General features: G+C 34.1%; 1 protein-coding gene across 4 annotated transcripts in view; it reads right to left on the bottom strand.

Annotated features, from left to right (window-relative positions):
* Positions 1-18247, bottom strand: part of LOC149785789 (tetraspanin-4-like) — a 46240-nt gene extending 27993 nt beyond the window's left edge. For 3 of the 4 annotated variants that reach the window (XR_016425451.1, XM_089979712.1, XM_089979714.1), the window contains exons 1-3: positions 18169-18247; positions 4753-4898; positions 605-796 (exon numbers count right to left, since the gene is read on the bottom strand). Coding sequence is in view for 3 of the 4 variants with exons in the window: in XM_089979712.1 (XP_089835838.1) it covers positions 605-796; positions 4753-4836 (276 nt within the window). In the remaining variant the exon portion in view is untranslated. Of the gene's footprint in view, positions 1-604; positions 797-4752; positions 4899-7044; positions 7195-18168 lie in introns of those variants that run through there. The other variant, XM_089979713.1, reaches the window with a different exon arrangement.
* Positions 18248-21057: the final 2810 nt, after the last annotated feature.

Genomic DNA, 21057 nt, shown 5'->3' with positions numbered 1-21057 from the left:
TGGGACTGATTTTTTGACGGATTATAAACTGTCCATATCAGCCATTCAGAAGTCTCTAAGCCATAAGAATTGATTGAATTGAAAGCTACTGACTGAATTGGAAACTAACTTGTTATCTTGTAAACTAATTCAGTGTTGGGTAGTTTACTATGAGCCTTGCTTTGTTTCTTTGACAAAATTCTGCCAAACTCGCTTGGGAAACAAACGAATATTTGAATATCAATTTTCTTTTTGAATATTACCCCAAAACATTATACTGATTAAAATGTTTGGCTGTTTATTTCAGCTAGAGTTAAAAGCGCCATTAAACCAACAAAAACAAACAAACTACATTCTATGTACCAGTCTATCAGATCAGTGCTTAAGTACTTTTGTTACTACCTATGTCCACACAAAAAAACTCCTGATGTGATTTTCATCCTCTCTAAATGTTTATTTCCTGTAACTTCATCAACAAATTTTGAAATACATCATCTTCACTAACATCATTTATTATTTCCATAAAATCCAGAATGGGTTGTAGCTAGTGATATTCAGAATACAGTATTCTAAGGTGGATCCATGATATATCTGACTTTTATAACTTACTAAAAGAACAACCCACCACAACTAGCATGCACTGGCTCTCCATCATGGCACCACAGCAACCACAGAACCCAATGATGAAAATGATAGCACTGGCGGTGATGCACAGAGCTGATGCACTCAGAATACTGCTGTATGGCATCAAAGTGACATAGGACCCCCGATTCACCTGCATCCAAATCCCAACAGTCAGGACTCCAAAGCCAAGCAGCTGCAATATATATATATATATATATATATATATATATATATATATATATATATATATATATACATACACACACACACACACAAAGAGAGAGAGAGAGAGACACACACATTCAACAGAAATCTGCACACACATCTCTTCAAAAAAATCTCTATTAGGTCGTATATATGTATGTATATATATATATATATATATATATATATATATATATATATATATATATATATATATATATATATACGACCTAATAGAGATTTTATATATACAACCTAATAGAGATATATATACAGTGTGACCCCGCTGTAAGACAGTAGTTGGGAGCTATAGAATTCGACCATGTTATAAACCTAACAGTGTTATAAGCAACCAGGTTAGTTAGCTGAAGAAAATGATGCATGTACCCCAAAAAAATTGTGTCTGGGGATGGTGGTGTAATAAATGTGGATGGTAAAATATGTGCTTCATCGGCACAGTTACCATCGTAAATCGATGCATATTAAATGAGAAATATACCTGTTTGAAAACAGAGGAGGCATATATAATGTTTTAATTTATTTAGAGAACCACGAACTGGTACATATACATATATACTGTTTATATATACACATGTCTAATATATAGCATGAATAGAGTATCAACACCATGTAATCACCCATGAATCTCATTAAATACATTGAATCCACAAGTAATTCCATTAAAAATATGCAAACACACAGATTTAAAATATTCAATAATGTTTTCACAGGTCATATAGGTCTGAATTCAGTGGAAAAACATAGCACAATCACGTAACGAATGACGATGCCCAATTACCTTTAATTACGTCCCAAGTCAGAGAAGTTAGTTTGTGTTTTATGCCACTGTTGGTAGGGTTCATAAGTATAAACTTTTTTCCCTGCAAAAAGGAAACTTTCACAGCACAGTTAACGTGTTCCAGTCATGTTGGAAACTGCAAAAATCCATCAGATTCTATTGCTTTTATTTAAGTTTGGTACTGACTTCCTTTGAAGAAAAGTTCTTTGGTTTTATTGAAGATTGTAGTCAGCTTTCTTTGATGAAGGGTACATGCGTTACTGAAGTCACCGCTAAATGACAGCTTTGGAAAACCAAACAAAGGCCCATTTCTTATTGTCACAGCAACATCAAATAATTGTACTGCATGAATGAGATGGATTTTTTTCCATTTGCTTTGTATGTGTTCATAACAAATGGCGCTTCAAAAGTAATGTTTCCTTTGAAATTTCAGCAAACTATTTTATCTGGGTACATTTTTAAAAAGGAATAGGCCATTGTTTGGTCTATTCTAGTTACTGTTTTTCCCTGCCTATTGCCTATTGAATAGATCAACAATTTTTTTATTTTTTTTTACATTTGTAGTAGCAGAGTGATGCTGCCTTTCACCCATGCTTCAGAAATTTAACAAAGGGTCAAAGGACGATAGAGATGCAGGTGTTCTGGTCTGATGACAGGGATTATTACAGAAAACGACAGTGTTCTGAAGGATTTAATTCTGAGTGAAAAGAAGAGGAATTTTACTTACCATCCACATACAAATTTCAGTCTATGTAAATATATTAATTACCAGTGAGTGGCAGAAAATCCGACGAAAGATAGATTATGAGATAATGCCTCGTCCGGTCGATCTCCATTACCAGAAATGTCAACAACAAAAAAAGAGGAAATCTCGCATAATACAGTACTCATGCTAGATGTCAAGATAAGCGGATTATGATATAACAATGTACTGTTTAGATGCTTTGTCAATATGGACAAAGAATTTGTTAATGTAACAATAGATTAATTTCAGTGCATTTTTATAAAGTTTGCGGCTTCCTTTCATCTGGCCTGTGAATTTCTCCACACCAAACCAATGGCAATGGTTGTATATACAAGTTTCAATAGCCAACAATGTCGCTAATAAATTAAAAAAATCGCCTGATGGTATATTTTATTTTACGCTTTTTTGGGTACTTTTAAGAAAGATATTTTTTTTCGTGTATGAGAAAAATACATGTATATGAAATTTCGGGAGCCACACCATGAATGTGTTATATCCCAATTCGTGTTATAACAGTGTGCTATAGCAGGGCCACACATACACACATATACATACACACACACACACATATACAGTTGACCCCATCTTAAATGGCCACACTTCTGCAATGGGAAAGTGGCCTTATAAGATGGTGGCCTATCCAGAGGGGGACTCAATTTTTTGTGAGAAGTATAAGTAATGTACATAGTGAGAAAGCTACATACTTCAAAGCACTTAATATCTTCATTTAATATCTTCGTTAAAAGTAGCATTAGTTATTAAAAGCTTCTTGTTATAATAATCGACTTATTTCAACTGAATATACATTAATGGTTCTTATTCTTGGCATAAGCGTGATATGCGAGTGTGGGTATTGCTGTCATGCACATTGCAAAACCATTCAAAAACATCATTTAAATCTTGGTACATACATAATTCACTTTCCATTTGCTCCATTTTCCCAGTGCTGCTGAATATCCTCCTTATCAGTTGTGACATTGTTTATTAGTCTTTTCAACACAAAATTGTTTTATTCAAGTCGTTTCTACATAAAATTGTTCTGCAAGTCCCCCTCCCCCTGTCACCCAATGTCGTCGATTAGAATAATCGACTTTCTTCTAAAATAATATGACTCCGTTTACGTGATGAGATGGTAATGTCTAGTAATGATTTATTCGGATGTTGCTAACTGTATGTGATTTAATTATGCAGACAAAATGTTTGTTGAGTGGATGAAATGCCTTCTTCGTAAAGGAAATGCTAAATGTGTTGTCTTTGTCTGTACCCTGTTTTGTTCAAGGTCAAGGTTAATTTCTCTGTGTGTTAATGCACAAAATCTATTTTTAGCCTATGCTGACCCTGTTATAATCTTGACAACTACATCCACTTGTGATCAACAAAGAGATGAACTCTACAGATGTGTGAAGCCCAAAACTCGATCATAACATTGTTGAGCCCATTTCCTGTAATCTCAGCTTTTATAGACAATGGTACAATATTAATCTTATTGTTACATGTACTTTAGTCAACACTTCTTTCAGCAACGGAAACTTGACATTGGGAAATATGCATCAACGACAGAGTTAATCTGAATACTTACCTTACATCATGATATGAATTAATTATTGGTTCTGGTTACATTTTTTTTAAAAAGTGGCCACTCGTGAGGGGAACACTTTACATTTTTGTACAAAAATGCTGGCTGCTGGTCATGTTAGAGGGGTGGCCATTCTTGATGGGTACTTTTGAACACAAACTCATCAGTGTCAAGGGATTCTGGCCATAAGAAGCAGGTGGCCGCTGGTCGTTGGTGGGGGGGGGTGCGTTCAAGAGGGGGACTACTGTATATATATATTGTTAGGTGATTTTGATGAAACTTTAATACAGTAGTTCCCAACCTTTTTTGGCCATGAGCCTCATGACCCCATTTCCACATTCTGACGAGCCTAGCCATCCTCAAAAAAAATCCTGGCAACCCTACACAACCATCCAGAACATCCTCACTACCCTGATTGGCATTGGGAAAAATTACTCAAACAGGCAACTCATGGTAGTGACTTGCATAGAATGGCAAGTTCAAAATAATTTACTTTATTCCATACTTTTCTATCACTGGCAATAAAAAAATGTAACCTAAACTTTCATTTCCACAATAAATAATAAAAAGAATCAACAATTTAGTTATCCAGGGCTAAAACGTAAATTCAAAGATTTACCCAAAGTATAGATTTTCATGCACATTCACACAAAACAGGAACATAATTTCCTAGATATTTAAATGACAAATTATGGGCAACTTGTACTGGGTTCTTAGGATTAAATTTTCTTATTATGTCTGGGTTATCTCATTAAATTTAACAGTTAATCACAACACATGATTACTTTGGCAATCATCTGTACTATTATACTTGCAACTTCTTACCCAAACAAGTATGTTAAAGACAACGAAGATAACTTTAACAACACAAAAAGCTGAGGCCCCTTTATGTCCCATTCCAAACCCCATCCTGGCTTATCACGTCTCCCCTGGTTCTTGCTTTCTGTCTGCCCTTCTTATGGCCACATCTTCTGAAAACCAAATCAGACATATATATATAATTTATTAACAAATAGAGATAAACACTTTTAGTAATATTAGTATTATGTATAATACACGCTTATTACAAGAAAAGAAAATAAATTACAAATCAAAAAAAAAAAAAAAATTTACAAAGATAAATGTAAACAACATATATACTAGTATAATCTTTATAGCTGTTAAAGTGGTTATCAGGACTCAATTTATTTAATAAAAATATAATAAAAATATGGTGTGCATTACGGTTACAATCAAGTATTTTATAAATAATTAATCATATTATATTGACAATTAATTACAAATTCAATTTCATTTTTAAAGAATTAGTAAACTTATTTTTATGTTATTAGATTATACTTTTACCAATTAAGATTTTCTGCAAAGTAAAATAATATGAAATATTCATATCTAATTGTAAACAGGGGACAAAATTCAGAAAAAAAATATATATATATATAAGCAAATAGCAACAATAGTTTGCCTGGAAACTGCAAATGTTTATATAGCTTTCAGTAAATATACAAAATGTCTCAAGGCAAGAGGAATGATAACCCATTTGCTCATGTAATATTACCCCCACCGATAATACATTCTACCCCTATCCCATGACAGAATGAATAAACAAAATGACCGGTTTAAAATTGAGATCGCCGACATAACGCAGACATAACAGACACCAATATGGAGTCATGTTCTGTGGACTTTCACAGCATTCAAATTATGAAAACATCAATCAGAACATAATGCTTCTGATAATAGCCTTCCCTAACATGAAATGCAACACTCTATTTGACTGGTTATTAAAAATAAACGGACCAAGAAAGCCAAATATCACATAAACCCTGATCAGTGTCTATCTAAATCTCAATTTTAATCAGTTTGCAATCAAAAATCACAAAACTCTTCCAAAAATATGTATGTATGTATGTATGTATGTATGTATGTATGTAGGTAGGTAGGTAGGTAGGTAGGTAGGTAGGTAAGTAAGTTGGTAGGTAGACAGGTAGGTACTGTTAGGTGTGTGTTTATGTATTATAGGTAGGTAGGTAGATAGGTAGGTAGGTATTCAGGTGACAACCATACTATTAACCAAATTTCATGGCAATCCATCAAAAACTATACTGTACTAGTTATGGTCACAAGACAGACAGATAGGAGGATTCCTAAATGACCCAACCTCTCTGAACATTAAAACATAAAACAATGACATAATATGCTGGAAAAAAATTATAAATTCTTAAGAAAATTACAGATTTATGGACAAAAATGATTCTAGATTTTTTTATTCAACCCCCCCCCCAAAATACGTATTTCAAAGTATTTATTGAGTAGTATGATCTATTGTGAAGGGTATATTGTGAAATATACCGGTAGTCACAACAGAAGGTATATATATGGAGAAAACTGAGCAATCAGATCGTTTGTTCCTATTTTGAAATCAATCTTATTTCTTGTGTTCCTGTTGCAACATCAAGTCTGAGACATTTTTTATGTTGTACAACACTATGTACTACCAAGTCGTAACAATACTCTGTATAAAGTTGTAACAATACTCTGTACAAAGTTCTAACAATACTCTGTACTACCAAGTCATAACAATACTCAGTACTACCAAGTTGTAACAATACTCTGTACTACGAAGCTGTAACAATACTCTGTACTACTAAGTCATAACAATACTCTGTACTACCAAGCTGTAACAATACTCTGTACAAAATTGTAACAATGCTCTGTACTACCAAGTCATAACAATACACTGTACAAAGTTGTAACAATGCTCTGTACTACCAAGTCATAACAATACTCTGTACTACCAAGTTGTAACAATACTCTGTACAAGTTGTAACAATACTCTGTACTACCAAGTCATAACAATACACTCTACAAAGTTGTAACAATGCTCTGTACTACCAAGTCATAACAATACACTGTACTACCAAGTTGTAACAATACTCTGTACTACCAAGTTGTAACAATACTCTGTACTACCAAGTTGTAACAATACTCTGTACTACCAAGTCATAAAAATACTCTGTACAAAGTTGTAACAACACTATGTACTACCAAGTCATAACAATATGCTGTACAAAATTGTAAACATACTCTCTATTACCATGTCATAACTAAAGCGCTCACCGTTCTGGATCACTGCCATCTCACCTCTGTCTGTGTGGGTTCGAGTCTCGGGCTCTGCCAATGTGGATATGTGAGAAAGCTTGCCGGTAGCTTCTCGTGGGTCGGTGGTTCTTTCAGGGGTTTTCCCAGGTTCTTCCTCCACCATTAATACTGGCCGCCATGTATAGCCTATCTTGTGCTGAAAAATGGCGTTAAACCCTATAATAATAACAACAACAACAAAAATGTCATAACAATACTCTGTATTACCAAGTCGTAACAATACTATGTACTACTAAGTCGTAACAATACTCTGTACAATCAAGTCGTATCAATACTCTGTACTAAAAAGTTGTAACAATACTCTGTATTACCAAGTAATAACAATACTCTGTAATACCAAGTTATAATAATACTCTGTACAAACTTGTAACAATACTGTTCTACTAAGTTGTAACAATACTCTGTAAAACCAAGTTGTAACAAAACTTTGTTTAAACAAAGCTGTAACAATACTCTGTAATATCAAGTCATATCAATCCTCTGTACTACCAAGTCGTAACAATATTCTGTGCTACCAAGTCATGACAATACCCTGGACTACCAATTCGTAACAATACTCTGTACAACCAAGTCATAACAATACTCTGTACATACTAAGCTGTAACAATACTCTGTATTACCAAGTCATCACAAAACTTTGCAATAGCAAGTCGTAGCAATACTCTGTACAAAGTTGTAACAATACAATGTACAAAGTTGTAACAATACTCAGTACTATCAAGTTGAAACAATACTCTGTACTACCAAGTCGTAACAATACTCTGTATAAACAAAGCTGTAACAATACCCTCTACTATCAAGTCATATCAATACTCTGTATAAACAAAGCTGTAACAATACCCTGTACTATCAAGTCATATCAATACTCTGTATTACCAAGTCATAACAATACTCAGTACAAACAAAGTTGTAACATTACTCTGTACTACCAAGTCATAACAATACTCTGTACAAAATTGTAACAATACTTTGTACAACCAAGTCATAACAATACTCTGTACAAAGTTGTAGCAATACTCTGTACTACCAAGTTGTAACAATACTCAGTACTACCAAGTCAAAACAATACTCTGTACTACCAAGTCATAACAATACTCTGTACAAAGTTGTAACAATACTATGTACTACCAAGTCGCAACAATACTCTGTATAAAGTTGTAACAATACTCTGTACTACCAAGTCATAACAATACTCTGTACTACCAAGTTGTAACAATACTCTGTACTACCAAGTTGTAACAATATTCTTTACTACCAAGTCGTAACAATACTCTGTACTACCAAGTTGTAACAATACTCTTTACTACCGAGTCGTAACAATACTCTGTACTACCAAGTCGTAACAATATAACAATACTATGTACTACTAAGTCATAACAATACTCTGTACAACCAAGTTGTAACAGTGCTCTGTACTACAAAGTCATAACAATACTCTGTACTACTAAGTCATAACAATACTAAGTACAACCAAGTTGTAACAATGCTCTGTACTACTAGTCATAACAATACTCTGTACAAACAAGTTGTAACAATGCTCTGTACTACTAGTCATAACAATACTCTGTACTACCAAGTTGTAACAATGCTCTGTACTACTAGTCATAACAATACTCTGTACAAACAAGTTGTAACAATGCTCTGTACTACCAAGTCACAACAATACTCTGTACTCTGTGTAACAAAGGTCAGAGTTACCAACTTTCTATGTCAAAAACCTCTACATTCACAATGATGTATTGAGAAAAAAAATATTTTACCAAGCACTTATTGTTAAGAGTGAACCAAAGTTTACCAAAATCAATGAAAGATAAAATTTAGATCAAAGTGGCCCAAATCTTTAAAGCAAGACAATGTACGCACATTAAAAAAATCCACTCTAGTTGTCCACATCACATTGCCTTCTGCAAACAAAGCACACAAAACTAAGGCAAAGGTCATTCCAAAGATTGCAAGGCATGAAATGTCAAAATGATCTACAAATAGGTAATTATGTGTGTACATGGATGGTGTTCACTCACATCTAAGAACAGGTGGATGACCTATGCTATACAGTGCATTGAATATACAGTCTGCCTTAAATTAGCAAAATATTAAATGTTGCGAATTCACCTTTGCCAGCAGAGTACTGAGCTTACAGACAAATGTACATGACCTTATGACCAGACCTAAACGTCATTATACCAACATATATGGATAGACATACAGACAGTCAGACAGCTACATGTACAATTATTAGCTGTATAGAAGGCATTGAGAATTGTGCAAAAAGCTTAACTCTTGTATATTTTACCCTGATATATTTTTATCAGATATACTCATCGCCAAAGAGTGGAAATATTCATACTAAATACATACTTCTCAGTGATCACAATGAATGACTGCACAATTCTTGTTAACGTCTTTTAAAAACAAGTTTACAATGGAATGAGAAGATCATTCTAATATTTATTCTCATGGACATACAAACAAATCATTAAAATGAGACAGTGAAAAGTATTTAAAAGTATATAGCAGTATTTGTCAGATCAAAAGTTTCTATCAGTGTTTGATTTACAGGTATCAACTGGTATTTATCTTATTTAAAGGTATCTAGTAGTATTTGCACTTAGGTAACATGTTAGGCTTATTTACACAAAGATACTGTTTTATTTGCTGACTGCTTTTCCCCTCAAAACCATTAAAACCTTATTTATTGTATTTGCTGTCGAAGAGTGCAAAGATCTATAAGCTATTCATTTCAAAGAAACTTACCTGAGGGTTATTTACAAGGCTTTCTATAAAAAATATTTAAAAAAACATAGAAGATACAACATTGGTTATGTGTCTTTGACTATATGCATTTAGAGTTCCAATCAGGCTATTGCTATATACAACTTCTCTAATAAAAAATTCATGGCTATAACAAATGCCTATATATATATAAAAACTATTTTTTTTACAGTGAACACTTTACTCAAGTAAAAAATACACTGATCCCAAAATTGTTATACCTAATTAGCCTGGCACACTGCAAATTTTTCTATATCAATAATTTTCAATCTAATAAATCTGACAATTTTAGTGTACTGAGACTAACAAATTCTGCACACGCCCCCAAAATGTTCACAAAGTTAGTAAGATATGTGAATTGATTTTTAAAACATATCTTTCATTATTAATACCTGTACATCGAAATACAAAATATGAAATCCTTCAATTTATGGCACATTTACAAAATTCTTACAATTATAAATGATACAAAAATATGATTTACAAACTTAACCAACTGATGAATTATTTGAAATTTGTCATGCGACCATATCATTTTATGAAACCTATAGTCCCATACACCATTATGTCCTTTATGGCTCATAATAATGGCAATTATCCATTCAGGTTAGAGTACAACATATGCAGTCAAAATAGCAGCCCTGACACCAGTGTTGCACCTTAAGTGCACCCAGAGTACAGTTGCATGCAGCAAGAGGTACATAAAATGTCACTTTTAGTATTTATTTCAGCAGTGGTGCAACCTTGTTTGAGCTGCCATTTTAAATATCTGTTGAGTTTATTCAGCTAGAATTTGAATATTCATCAATAGTAATAGAACTATCAAGTCCCTCCTTTTTCTTTGTCTACTTTTTATCTAATGACACCCTAACCCCAACCAAACCACACTGAAAACACAGTGAATTTAGACATCTAAATTTAATTACATGTAAATGACATTTTAGGAGCATTACATATATTTGTAGGGATCCAGACTAAAATATAAATGAATGTGGGTTTTGTTTTTTGGAACTCTTTGGTGGCTTAAGTGGTTAGAGCTTCCACCTTGGACGCAGGAGGTCACAGGTTCGAACCCCAGCCGAGTCATATCAAAGAAATATAAAAATGGTACAAACAGCTGCCTTGCTTAGTGCTCGGCATTAAGAGGTTAGTGTTAGGATGGTCGGCCTGGTGTCAGGATAATGTGACTGGGTAGGACATAATGCTACATATCTGCAGCATGATGCCCCAGACTGAAAACTGCACTGGAATTTAGCCAAATTAAATGAAATAAATTTGGATATGTTGACTGATATGAAAAACCTTTAATGGATTTAATATAACAATCAATTCCTTTTTTGTGTCCATTCTCTTTATCAACTTGCTGCATACATTATCTTTTAAAGAACGACAGAATAGCAATGAATTGAAGTAATGATGTTTTGATTAATGAAACTATATCATGAATTTTGACGTTGCTGGTTAAATAAAAATCTGAAGCGATTTAGCACATTCAATGTTGCTCCCTTGTTGTCTACTGGTAATTCAATGTTGCAAAGTTTACATTTCGTATGATTTCATTCTTTAACAAAATGCAGAAAAACAAACAATCGAACACTGCCAAAAATATGCTACTTTGAAAATTAGATTTTTCATTTCTGAGCTGTTAAAGGGCACCTTTAGATAAAGGTTTCTTGTTTTTAAGTAATACTCAAAACAGATTGTAAAAATTGTATAAATTCATGCAATACATTCTATAAATACTAACCCCTAGATATTTGTTCTTTCTGCATTTGTTCTGTTATAATATCATTGGTAACTGGTAGTTTTAAGTACTGGGCATTCATCATGGCTAATATATCATTGGTGACTGGTAATTGTATGTACTGGGCATTTATCATGGCAAATATATCATTGGTGACTGGTAATTTTATGTACTGGGCATTCATCATAGCAAACATATCATTGGTGTCTGGTAAGTGTATGTACTGGGCATTTATCATGGCAAATATATCATTGGTGACTGGTAATTTTATGTACTGGGCATTCATCATGGCAAATATATCATTGGTGACTGGTAATTTTATGTACTGGGCATTCATCATGGCAAACATATCATTGGTGACTGGTAATTGTATGTACTGGGCATTCATCATGGCAAATATATCACTGGTGACTGGTAATTGTATGTACTGGGCATTCATCATGGCAAATATATCACTGGTGACTGGTAATTGTATGTACTGGGCATTCATCATGGCAAACATCACTGGTGACTGGTAATTGTATGTACTGGGCATTCATCATGGCAAATATATCATTGGTGACTGGTAATTGTATGTACTGGGTGGGCATTCATCATGGCAAATATATCATTGGTGACTGGTAATTGTATGTACTGGGCATTCATCATGGCTAATATATCATTGGTGACTGGTAATTGTATGTACTGGGCATTTATCATGGCAAATATATCATTGGTGACTGGTAATTTTATGTACTGGGCATTCATCATGGCAAACATATCACTAGTGACTGGTAATTGTATGTTGTTGCTGTTGTAGGGTTTAATGCCATTTTTCAGCACACAATAGGCTATACATGGCGGCCAGTATTAATGGTGGAGTAAGAACCCGGGAAAACCTCCGGAAAGAACCACTGACCCACGAGAAGCTATTGGCAGGCTTTCTCACATACCCACATTGGCTGAATCTGAGACTTGAACCCACGCAGACAGAGGTGAGATGACAGTGATCTGTAACGGAGAGCACTTTAGACCACTCGGCCACTTGGGGCCCCCGGTAATTGTATGTACTGGGCATTCATCATGGCAAATATATCATTGGTGACTGGTAATTTTATGAACTGGGAATTCATCATGGTAAATATATCATTGGTGACTGGGCATTCATAATAGCAATAGAGCAAGAGCCACATTATGTATATTGTTAATAGGAAATCATTTGTTTTTGGTGTATTTTAATGGCAATTTATACATATTATTATATTATTTTTCTGTGGAATGGGAGCTAAGTGTCTTTCCCAAGGATACAATAAGGCAGCTGACTATAATTTGTTTAATTATCTTTTTTTGTATCCTCTATGTATGCAAAATAATTAAATCGAAAAAGTGACTATCCGTGTGATAGTCATGTACTTAATCATGTACATCAAAATTTATTAACTGCAATTTTTTTGCTTTTGTTTTATTTTACTGAGAACCTTTCCATATTGCTTTCCTGAGGATGGCAATTCACTAGCCCTACTGACCCAAACAACTAGCCCTACCAGCCCAAACAACTAGCCCTACCAGCCCAAACAACTAATCCTACCAGCCCAAACAAATAGCCCTACTAGAACAAACAACTAGTCTTACCAGCCCAAACAATTAATCCTAATAGCAAAAACAACTAAAAGTCATTCTTGGGAAAGTTATTTTGAAGAATGTACATATCCGAATTGTTACATACAAAAAATTAACAAATATTTTGAATTTTAAGATTGTAGGGCAAAATGGAATTACCTCTTGCAATGTCTTCTAGGACTTCTCTTTCTTAATGCATGCGAGAATTTTGCTATGCATTTTATCTTTTATCACACAATAATATACCCCCACACAATGAACTTCTAATCTCTCTCCCCACCTCTCTCTTACTCTCTCCCCCTCCCCCATGGAGGAAAGTTTCGATTTTCAGTAATGTCCTGCAATTTGGTGAAGTCAGAATTTTTCATCAGCAGTAAATGAGACAAAAATAAGTTCTGATTTTGGGAAAATTTAACATCTCATGTAACTTGAGTTTCCTTATATACGAAGTGACAAACTTCATTTTTGTATTGTTCAAAAGGTATTAAATAAATAAAAGTGACTGTCTTTTAAATTAATGATTCAGATTGTCTTTTAAACTAATAAATGGGATTGTCTTTTAGAAATGATGAGCATAGAAACAAGTGTTTGGTGCAGTTTCAAAACATCCTGACTTAAACCTTCAGTTTCAAAACATCCTGACATAAACATTCAGTTTCAAAACATCCTGACTTATACCTTCAGTTTCAAAACATCCTGACTTATACCTTTAGTTTCGAAACATCCTGACTTATACCTTCAGTTTCAAAACATCCTGACTTATACCTTCAGTTTCAAAACATATACCTTCAGTTTCAAAACATCCTGACTCATACCTTCAGTTTCAAAACATCCTGACTTATACCTTCAGTTTCAAAACATATACCTTCAGTTTCAAAACATCCTGACTTATACCTTCAGTTTCAAAACCTCCTGACTTAAACCTTCAGTTTGAAAACATCCTGACTTATACCTTCAGTTTCAAAACATCCTGACTTGTACCTTCAGTCATGTGTGGCTTTGTTCAGCATCAATTTAATTATGAATGTGATGCCAAAGTAATTTTTGAGATGTCTGAATTTTTTTTATTTTGGAAAAATAAAATGAGCTACATATTCTAAAAGAGAAAATCATGTATCCTTATTTAGGGGTAGGACTTTCTGAAACAAACTGGAAACTGGAACTCCTGCAGTTTTTCACCTTCAGCAACTCAAGTCACATGATGGAAGGTTCGCAATAATTCCTTTCAGATCAATCAATATTTATATTAATGTTTTGAAAATTAAATAGCTTTGTTCTGTATTTCACACAAATTTATTAATAAATATTCTTCAAAAGAGGAAGACATGTCAATAACGCTGTCGTTAAGGATTTAACTGCAAGGTGGGGATTTCACATGCAAATTTTCCACTTGGCTGTTTTGATTGGTTATTATTTGTTGTGCTGATTGTCAGGCATACAAAATTTCTCTAACTCTGTCGCACAACTTCTCTTGAAAAAGAAAGTCGCAATCATGTTCTTCCTGAAATCAAGGACAGCTTAAAAAACTGACTTTCTCTAAGCAACAGGAATTAACAGAAGATGGCTCAATAAGGAAGAAATTTACATCCACCATTCCTGTGATGACTTAAGACATAATGGTCTGCAGGTTTTTTCTTTAAAAAAAATCAACAAAACACCCCACAATTCTGCATCTTTAAAATTACTTTAATATTCTATCTACACATCAAACTGCAATATATCATTTCATTCAAACATGCTGAAATAAACTCAGTAAAAATAATGTATTTAGAAAATTCATGTATAAAATTAATATTCCAACACCTGATAAATAGGCCATATCAAAACATTAACACTGAACTCTGCACAATAGGGTAAAAAGTTAGAGAAAAAATATAAAAAATATTAGTACGGTTCTTTTCAATAAATAATTGTTCTTTAATGATTCTGAGGCATATTCAAGCTTTTTCTGTTATGTTTATATCTTCATGAAGTTATCACAAAAACAGTTTCTATCCCTACTTTTCCACACCGGCCAATTTCACTCAAATTCTCAAAATGTCTCCTCAAATTTAAATTTTATATTATCTTGCTTATCATACTTCTGACAATATTAAAATGGGGAAAGGATGAAAAATCACTTTTTAATTTTACAACTAACACATGGAACCATTTCATGACAAAATGACAGTTGAGGAATGCCTCAATTTGAGGATATTTGCCAAATTTCCCCTAAGTTAAGACAAGAATAGAAACTGAAGATTTCTTTTACTATACTTTAGTTCAGTATGCATGCTGTGTGTTTTGTGACAAAAAGCACTGATACTAACCGAGCAATAACATTGGTATATAAAAAGATCACAATTCAGTGAAAGAAAAAGGTTGAAATGATGAGTAAAAGTAAGGTCTTGCCCTTTTAGGGTCACAATGAACAGACTACCACCACTACAATGGCTGCTCAATCTCCTCTATGCACGAGAGTAAATAGTTCATATTCTGACCACTGTAATGGAGTCTCACATCCTTACATGAATAACTGTGTGTATATATTAATTCAATTTAAGCAGGTCACTGTTTGATGAGGGAGAATGTAAGCAATGTCAGTGAATGTCACACAGCACTATAAATAACTGAAGACATATTATTTATATCCAATCAAATCAAACTCGATAATTCAGACCACAAAATAAACAATCCTGTCTCCAACAAGTGGATAACTCCAATAATTAAAAAACATCAATTAATCATTTCTGTGCATTCTAATTTTCTTTTTAAGTTTAGTAATCAGAGTCATTTAGATGCATTTTACAAAGGATTCAATGATTTTTAAAAAATACACAATGAGACATGAGAGCGAGAGAGAGAGAAATGAAAGTGAGACAGAAATAAATCTTTTAAAAATATAATTTCAAACTTCCATGTGAAGCTAAGTGCTCACTTTTAGTGATGATTGTTCTGTTTTGCTCACAAGAGTTCCTGGGTGATCAGAATTAACCAAGTGGTTAATATTACAAGAGATATGCAAATAAATGTTTGAATTTTTTTTTTTCCCTGATTGGTCTTTTCAGCCCAAATCCATATATTTAGAGAAATTATGACCTTATTGTTCTGCACAATGATCATATTAGGAATAGGTCTAATGTGCTCAAACAGTGATTTGTTTCTGTAGTCCTGTAAGCCGTATGTTACTTTCAGAGTCTATGCTGCCATATGACACTACAATTGGGAATGATCTTTGTCCTGGAATTAACCTTTACCTCAATTACATATTAATGATGATACAGACAAATCATTTCATATAGAGGTCTTATGCAGCTGTTAATCTCATTAGCACTCAATATGTCATTGGTCAGGATAACCCAATGGTCAGAATTTGACAAACTTACCCTATGGACTCATTATAGTATAAGTCACACATGCCATGTAGGCTTTACGTATCGATAATTTAAGTAATGGGTGTTATTTTTTAGAACCTTATATGGCAATTATTCACATTATTTTGGATTCTCATTTGTCCATATTCTTTTGGAAGATCATTATTTGTATGCCCTGAGAAATACATATAGCATAATCAATATTTGTTATGGACAAAGTCAGCTATAATGTGTGATCCAGTATAAACCAGACTGAATGTCGTGTGCTCTGATGTCACAATGAAAGCAGTGCATGTTTAAAACAAATTCATACTACAGCAGAACCTGTCTTGACAGACCACCCCTTCTGCCAAATAATAATGGTCTCTCGAGACAGATGGTCGTCTTTTAACTTTGTGTACTAATTCGTTTTGCAGATGATATTGATGGTCTAGCAGAAGATGGAAAAGGACTGGCTGACTTGGTTGAGTGCCTCAGCACAACCTCCACTACATATGGTATGGAAATTAGCACTGAAAAAAAACCTAACTAATGACAAACAACACCAATGGCATCAGTGCAGAAATAAAGGTCAGTGAACAGAAGCTGGAAAACATCACAAGCTTCAAGTACTTGAGATCAATCATTACAGATGAGGACTCCAAACCAGAACTACTTTGCAGGATTGCCCGGACAAGAGTAGTAATAACAAGGTTGAGACCAATATGGAAAGATACCAACAGTGCTTTTGGTTCCAAAATAAGGCCGATGCACTCGATTGTCATATTCATCTTTCTGTATGCTTGTGAAACATAGATGCTCACATCAGATCAAGAAAGAAGGATTCAAACATTTGAATTGAGATGCTACCGCAAAATCTTGGGCATCTCATACATTTACCATGTAACCAACGAAGAAGTCCACAACAGGACCCAACAAGCCATCGGATCCTATGAAGACCTCTTGACCACTGTAAAAAAAGTGCAAACTGAAGTGGTACAGTCATGTCTCACGATCATCTGGACGGGGAAAAACGATCTTGCAAGGCACAGTGCGAGGGTGCAGAAGAAGAGGCAGACAGAAAAGAGGTGGGAAGACAACTTATAGTACATGTATGATTTATATGGTAAATTGTATGCAACGATACAAGCCCTTGTGCACATCACATGGGCTCATATCGCTGCTCGCAATTTAACTGTCAGTCCTACATAAAGTTTAAAATAATAAGGTATTTTATACTATATGTGTTACTGACAGTTAAATTGTAAGCTACGATACCAGCCGCTGTGGTGCACATACAACAGTTGTCGTGGCCGTCATCCAAAATCTAAACTAATATCTAAACAAGTAATAGAAATACTCAGTGTCATCTGAGAGATACATGAAGTCTTAAAAACGAAAATAAGAATGATTAAGGTGATACCATTTCAATACTAAAAAAAAAAATCTTGACAATGGGCTCAGTAAAAAATATGCCAACCAATTTTGGGGTAGTGTTCTACTAAAACATTATGATGCTTAAAACGTCGAATTACTTCTGAATGCCAATTTAACTTTGCTTTTTTCCTTTCGTCCCCTTTACCTCACAAATCGTTACAAATAATCATATAAATCTTTCTGAATACGTTCACATACCGTCTCTTTTAAAATTCGTCCCAAACTTTATGACAGGGCAGCCATGTTTGATCGTTCAAGTGGAGGTCAGAGTTGAAAGGTCATTTTTCCCAAGTCGACCGCACTTTAATAGGAGAGGTTAAAAGGAACTCTCCGACATATAAAGTTTGTCTATTCTCATATTCTGCCGAAGAAGCACAATAATCATCATTCACATTTAAGTCTAATTGCTTATTATTTACATTTAAATTAAAAATAATCTGCATTTACATTTCAATGTCATAGCCTGATTTATTAAACTATAACAAAAGCAAATATAAGAAAGCGCGTAACAAAAAGCCGTCGTAAACGGACTTGATCGATGCTGGTGAAAATGAAGAAGAGATTCACATGAGCAGTGGCGTCACTAGAGGGGTGCGGGCGGGTGGCACGATTTACCTAAATACACCCAAATACTACCCAAATAAGGCCCAAATTATACCCAAATACTGCCCAGAAACAAGCATGTGATGCGTTAACTAATAAAGAAATGTTAAAATTCATTGCAAAGTTAAGTTCTGGGTCAAAATGAAATACGTTCAATTACTAAAGCAATTAGAAATTCTTTGTACATAATGTAACGAACATCTCCGATTACCATGAGCTCGGAAATTATCGACAGAGTCCGGGACGACATATATGTCCCTAATTTGCATACTTAATTTAAGTTATCTATATACTAGAATAATTTTAATTTTTATTTGTGGGCACACCTTTGACATTTAGATATAATTAGCGTTTGGCCTCGAGTGTTCACCCCACCACCACCCGGCTTTTTGTTCTAAACATTCAAAGACTTTTATGTGTTTGTGTTCCCACCCTCTGATATTTATGTGGGGTTTTTTTTCCCGTAAATAATCAAAAAGAATTTTGAAAACAAAATGTATTTATATGATCGTTTTTGTTGCGGTGGTTTCTCTTAATTTGCTACTTTCTTGGATTAATCGTTCTCTGAGGCTCCTGTGTATACAGGCCCCTTATTTCCTCCTCTCCCAATACTTGGGGGACGTCCATTAATTATGACAACAATTTTTAGGCAATTTTTTTAGCCCCCTCCCCCCTTTGTCAACAACTGTCAAACTTTCAGTGACCCCCCCCCCCCCAATAAAATTTTACCCCACTCTACAAACTAACAATATTTTATACGGCTGGCTTTTATGCTAAAAATATGCTAAAAATAGAATTATGGAAATTAAAAGGTCTACAAATAAATTTTAATACATTTTTTTTTACTTTTGATACATATGCAAAAATCGTTACCTTTAGCTATAATCCTTGGATGCATGCATATATATATATATATATATATATATATATATACAGAAGAATGCTAAGGAAAAAATCCAATTCAGCACAAATGTTGATATTGCTAAGACATCTATGTATACTTTGGTGTTCGATCTTTTCAACCTGATTCTTAGAATTTACTTTCTTTGTACTGTCTCTTAACACTGTTATATCTTTTTTACACAATCAGAGTCACATGTTCAACTAACTTTCTATTCAGCCAAAATAAATTTCACGTGATGAGGATCAGTTCCGGCTGTTTACGGATAAAAAGCGAATAAAACACTTATGTGAGCTAATGGAAAAAAAATGAAATAAAAACAACAACTGCACTATTACATACGTGCAAAATTAGAACACATTAGAACATTCTTCATGTTTTCTTTTATCTGCAATTATTGAATAATGACCTCTTGGTTCAATAGCAGAAAGATAACTCGGCCCCTTTGACAGTTGAGGCCATTATAAACATTAGAACAAGGAACAATAACAGGTAAATTAACGGCAATCGGATAAAATGAAATGAAAGGAATTGTCGAACAGAATCAGCAAACGCAAGTGCTTCTTGTCGACGATTACAAAAAAGAAACCAAAGAAAGAAAATGCCGAAAAAGGTGATCAAGTGGCAAGCTCTGATTTCCACCAGGGGCGTCATTTGGGGGGAGCAAGGGGGGAGCAGGGGTATTTGCCCCTTCCATTATTTGCATGTGCTGTAAAATGTAAAATTGCTGTTGCCTATATACGAAAATTAACAAGCCCGTCAAGTTTTGCCCCCCCCCCCCCGCCCATAAAGTTTTGCCCCCGCCCTGAAAAAAAAGTTGAAATGACGTCCCTGATTTACTCATTTAATATTTGTTCACCAGTAACCTGCTAAAATCAGCCTCGAATTGTTTTTGGCTACTTATTGAGTACTGACAATTGCAAGCATGTTGTCTTTGGAAACAGGACGGGCTTAAAGCTGTGTACTTTTTATCATTAATTTTTTATCATTAATAAACTGCTAGACAGTCTGAACAAAACATTACTGTTAATTACAAGCAATCAAATGCAAAGTATATAATCTTAAAGTTTCATCACCTCGTCTCTCATTTTGAAACAAAGTTTAAATACTGCACATTTCTTGTTTTCTTTATTCTGTATTGGTGATTTTTTAAGTGAATCATGGCTAATTTCAGTACAAAACGCGGAGCCAGGTTTCCATGTGGTGGATGCAAATCAGACTGCTCAAATGACCGTGTTAAATGTTCATTGTGTAAGAACTGGTATCATAACAAATGCCAAGAAATCTCGGACGATGAATTGAGAATGTGGGGAAACAGTGATCTTGAATACGTGTGCGTTTCGTGTCGAACATTGGATAGTAATGAGTTTGACTACCTGATGGCCATGGATTGTCTGCAGAATGTAAGTATCAGCATTTACTTTAAAATTTGTAATAGTTAAATTACTTAGGTTAGCACACGCAAAGACTACTTTCTTTTCTCAAAGTATTTTAGTTATAGACCCCTAATTATTTGTGTAATCATCATGCAGTATCATAGATTTTCAACCGTTTCAATGACCATGTTATCTAAGAAAAAATGC

Source organism: Sinohyriopsis cumingii, chromosome 13 (assembly GCF_028554795.1).
Source record: "Sinohyriopsis cumingii isolate HCF-2022 chromosome 13, ASM2855479v2, whole genome shotgun sequence".
Taxonomy (NCBI): domain Eukaryota; kingdom Metazoa; phylum Mollusca; class Bivalvia; order Unionida; family Unionidae; genus Sinohyriopsis; species Sinohyriopsis cumingii.
Note: the sequence above shows the minus strand (reverse complement) of the source record. Positions and strands in the feature narration are given on the sequence as shown.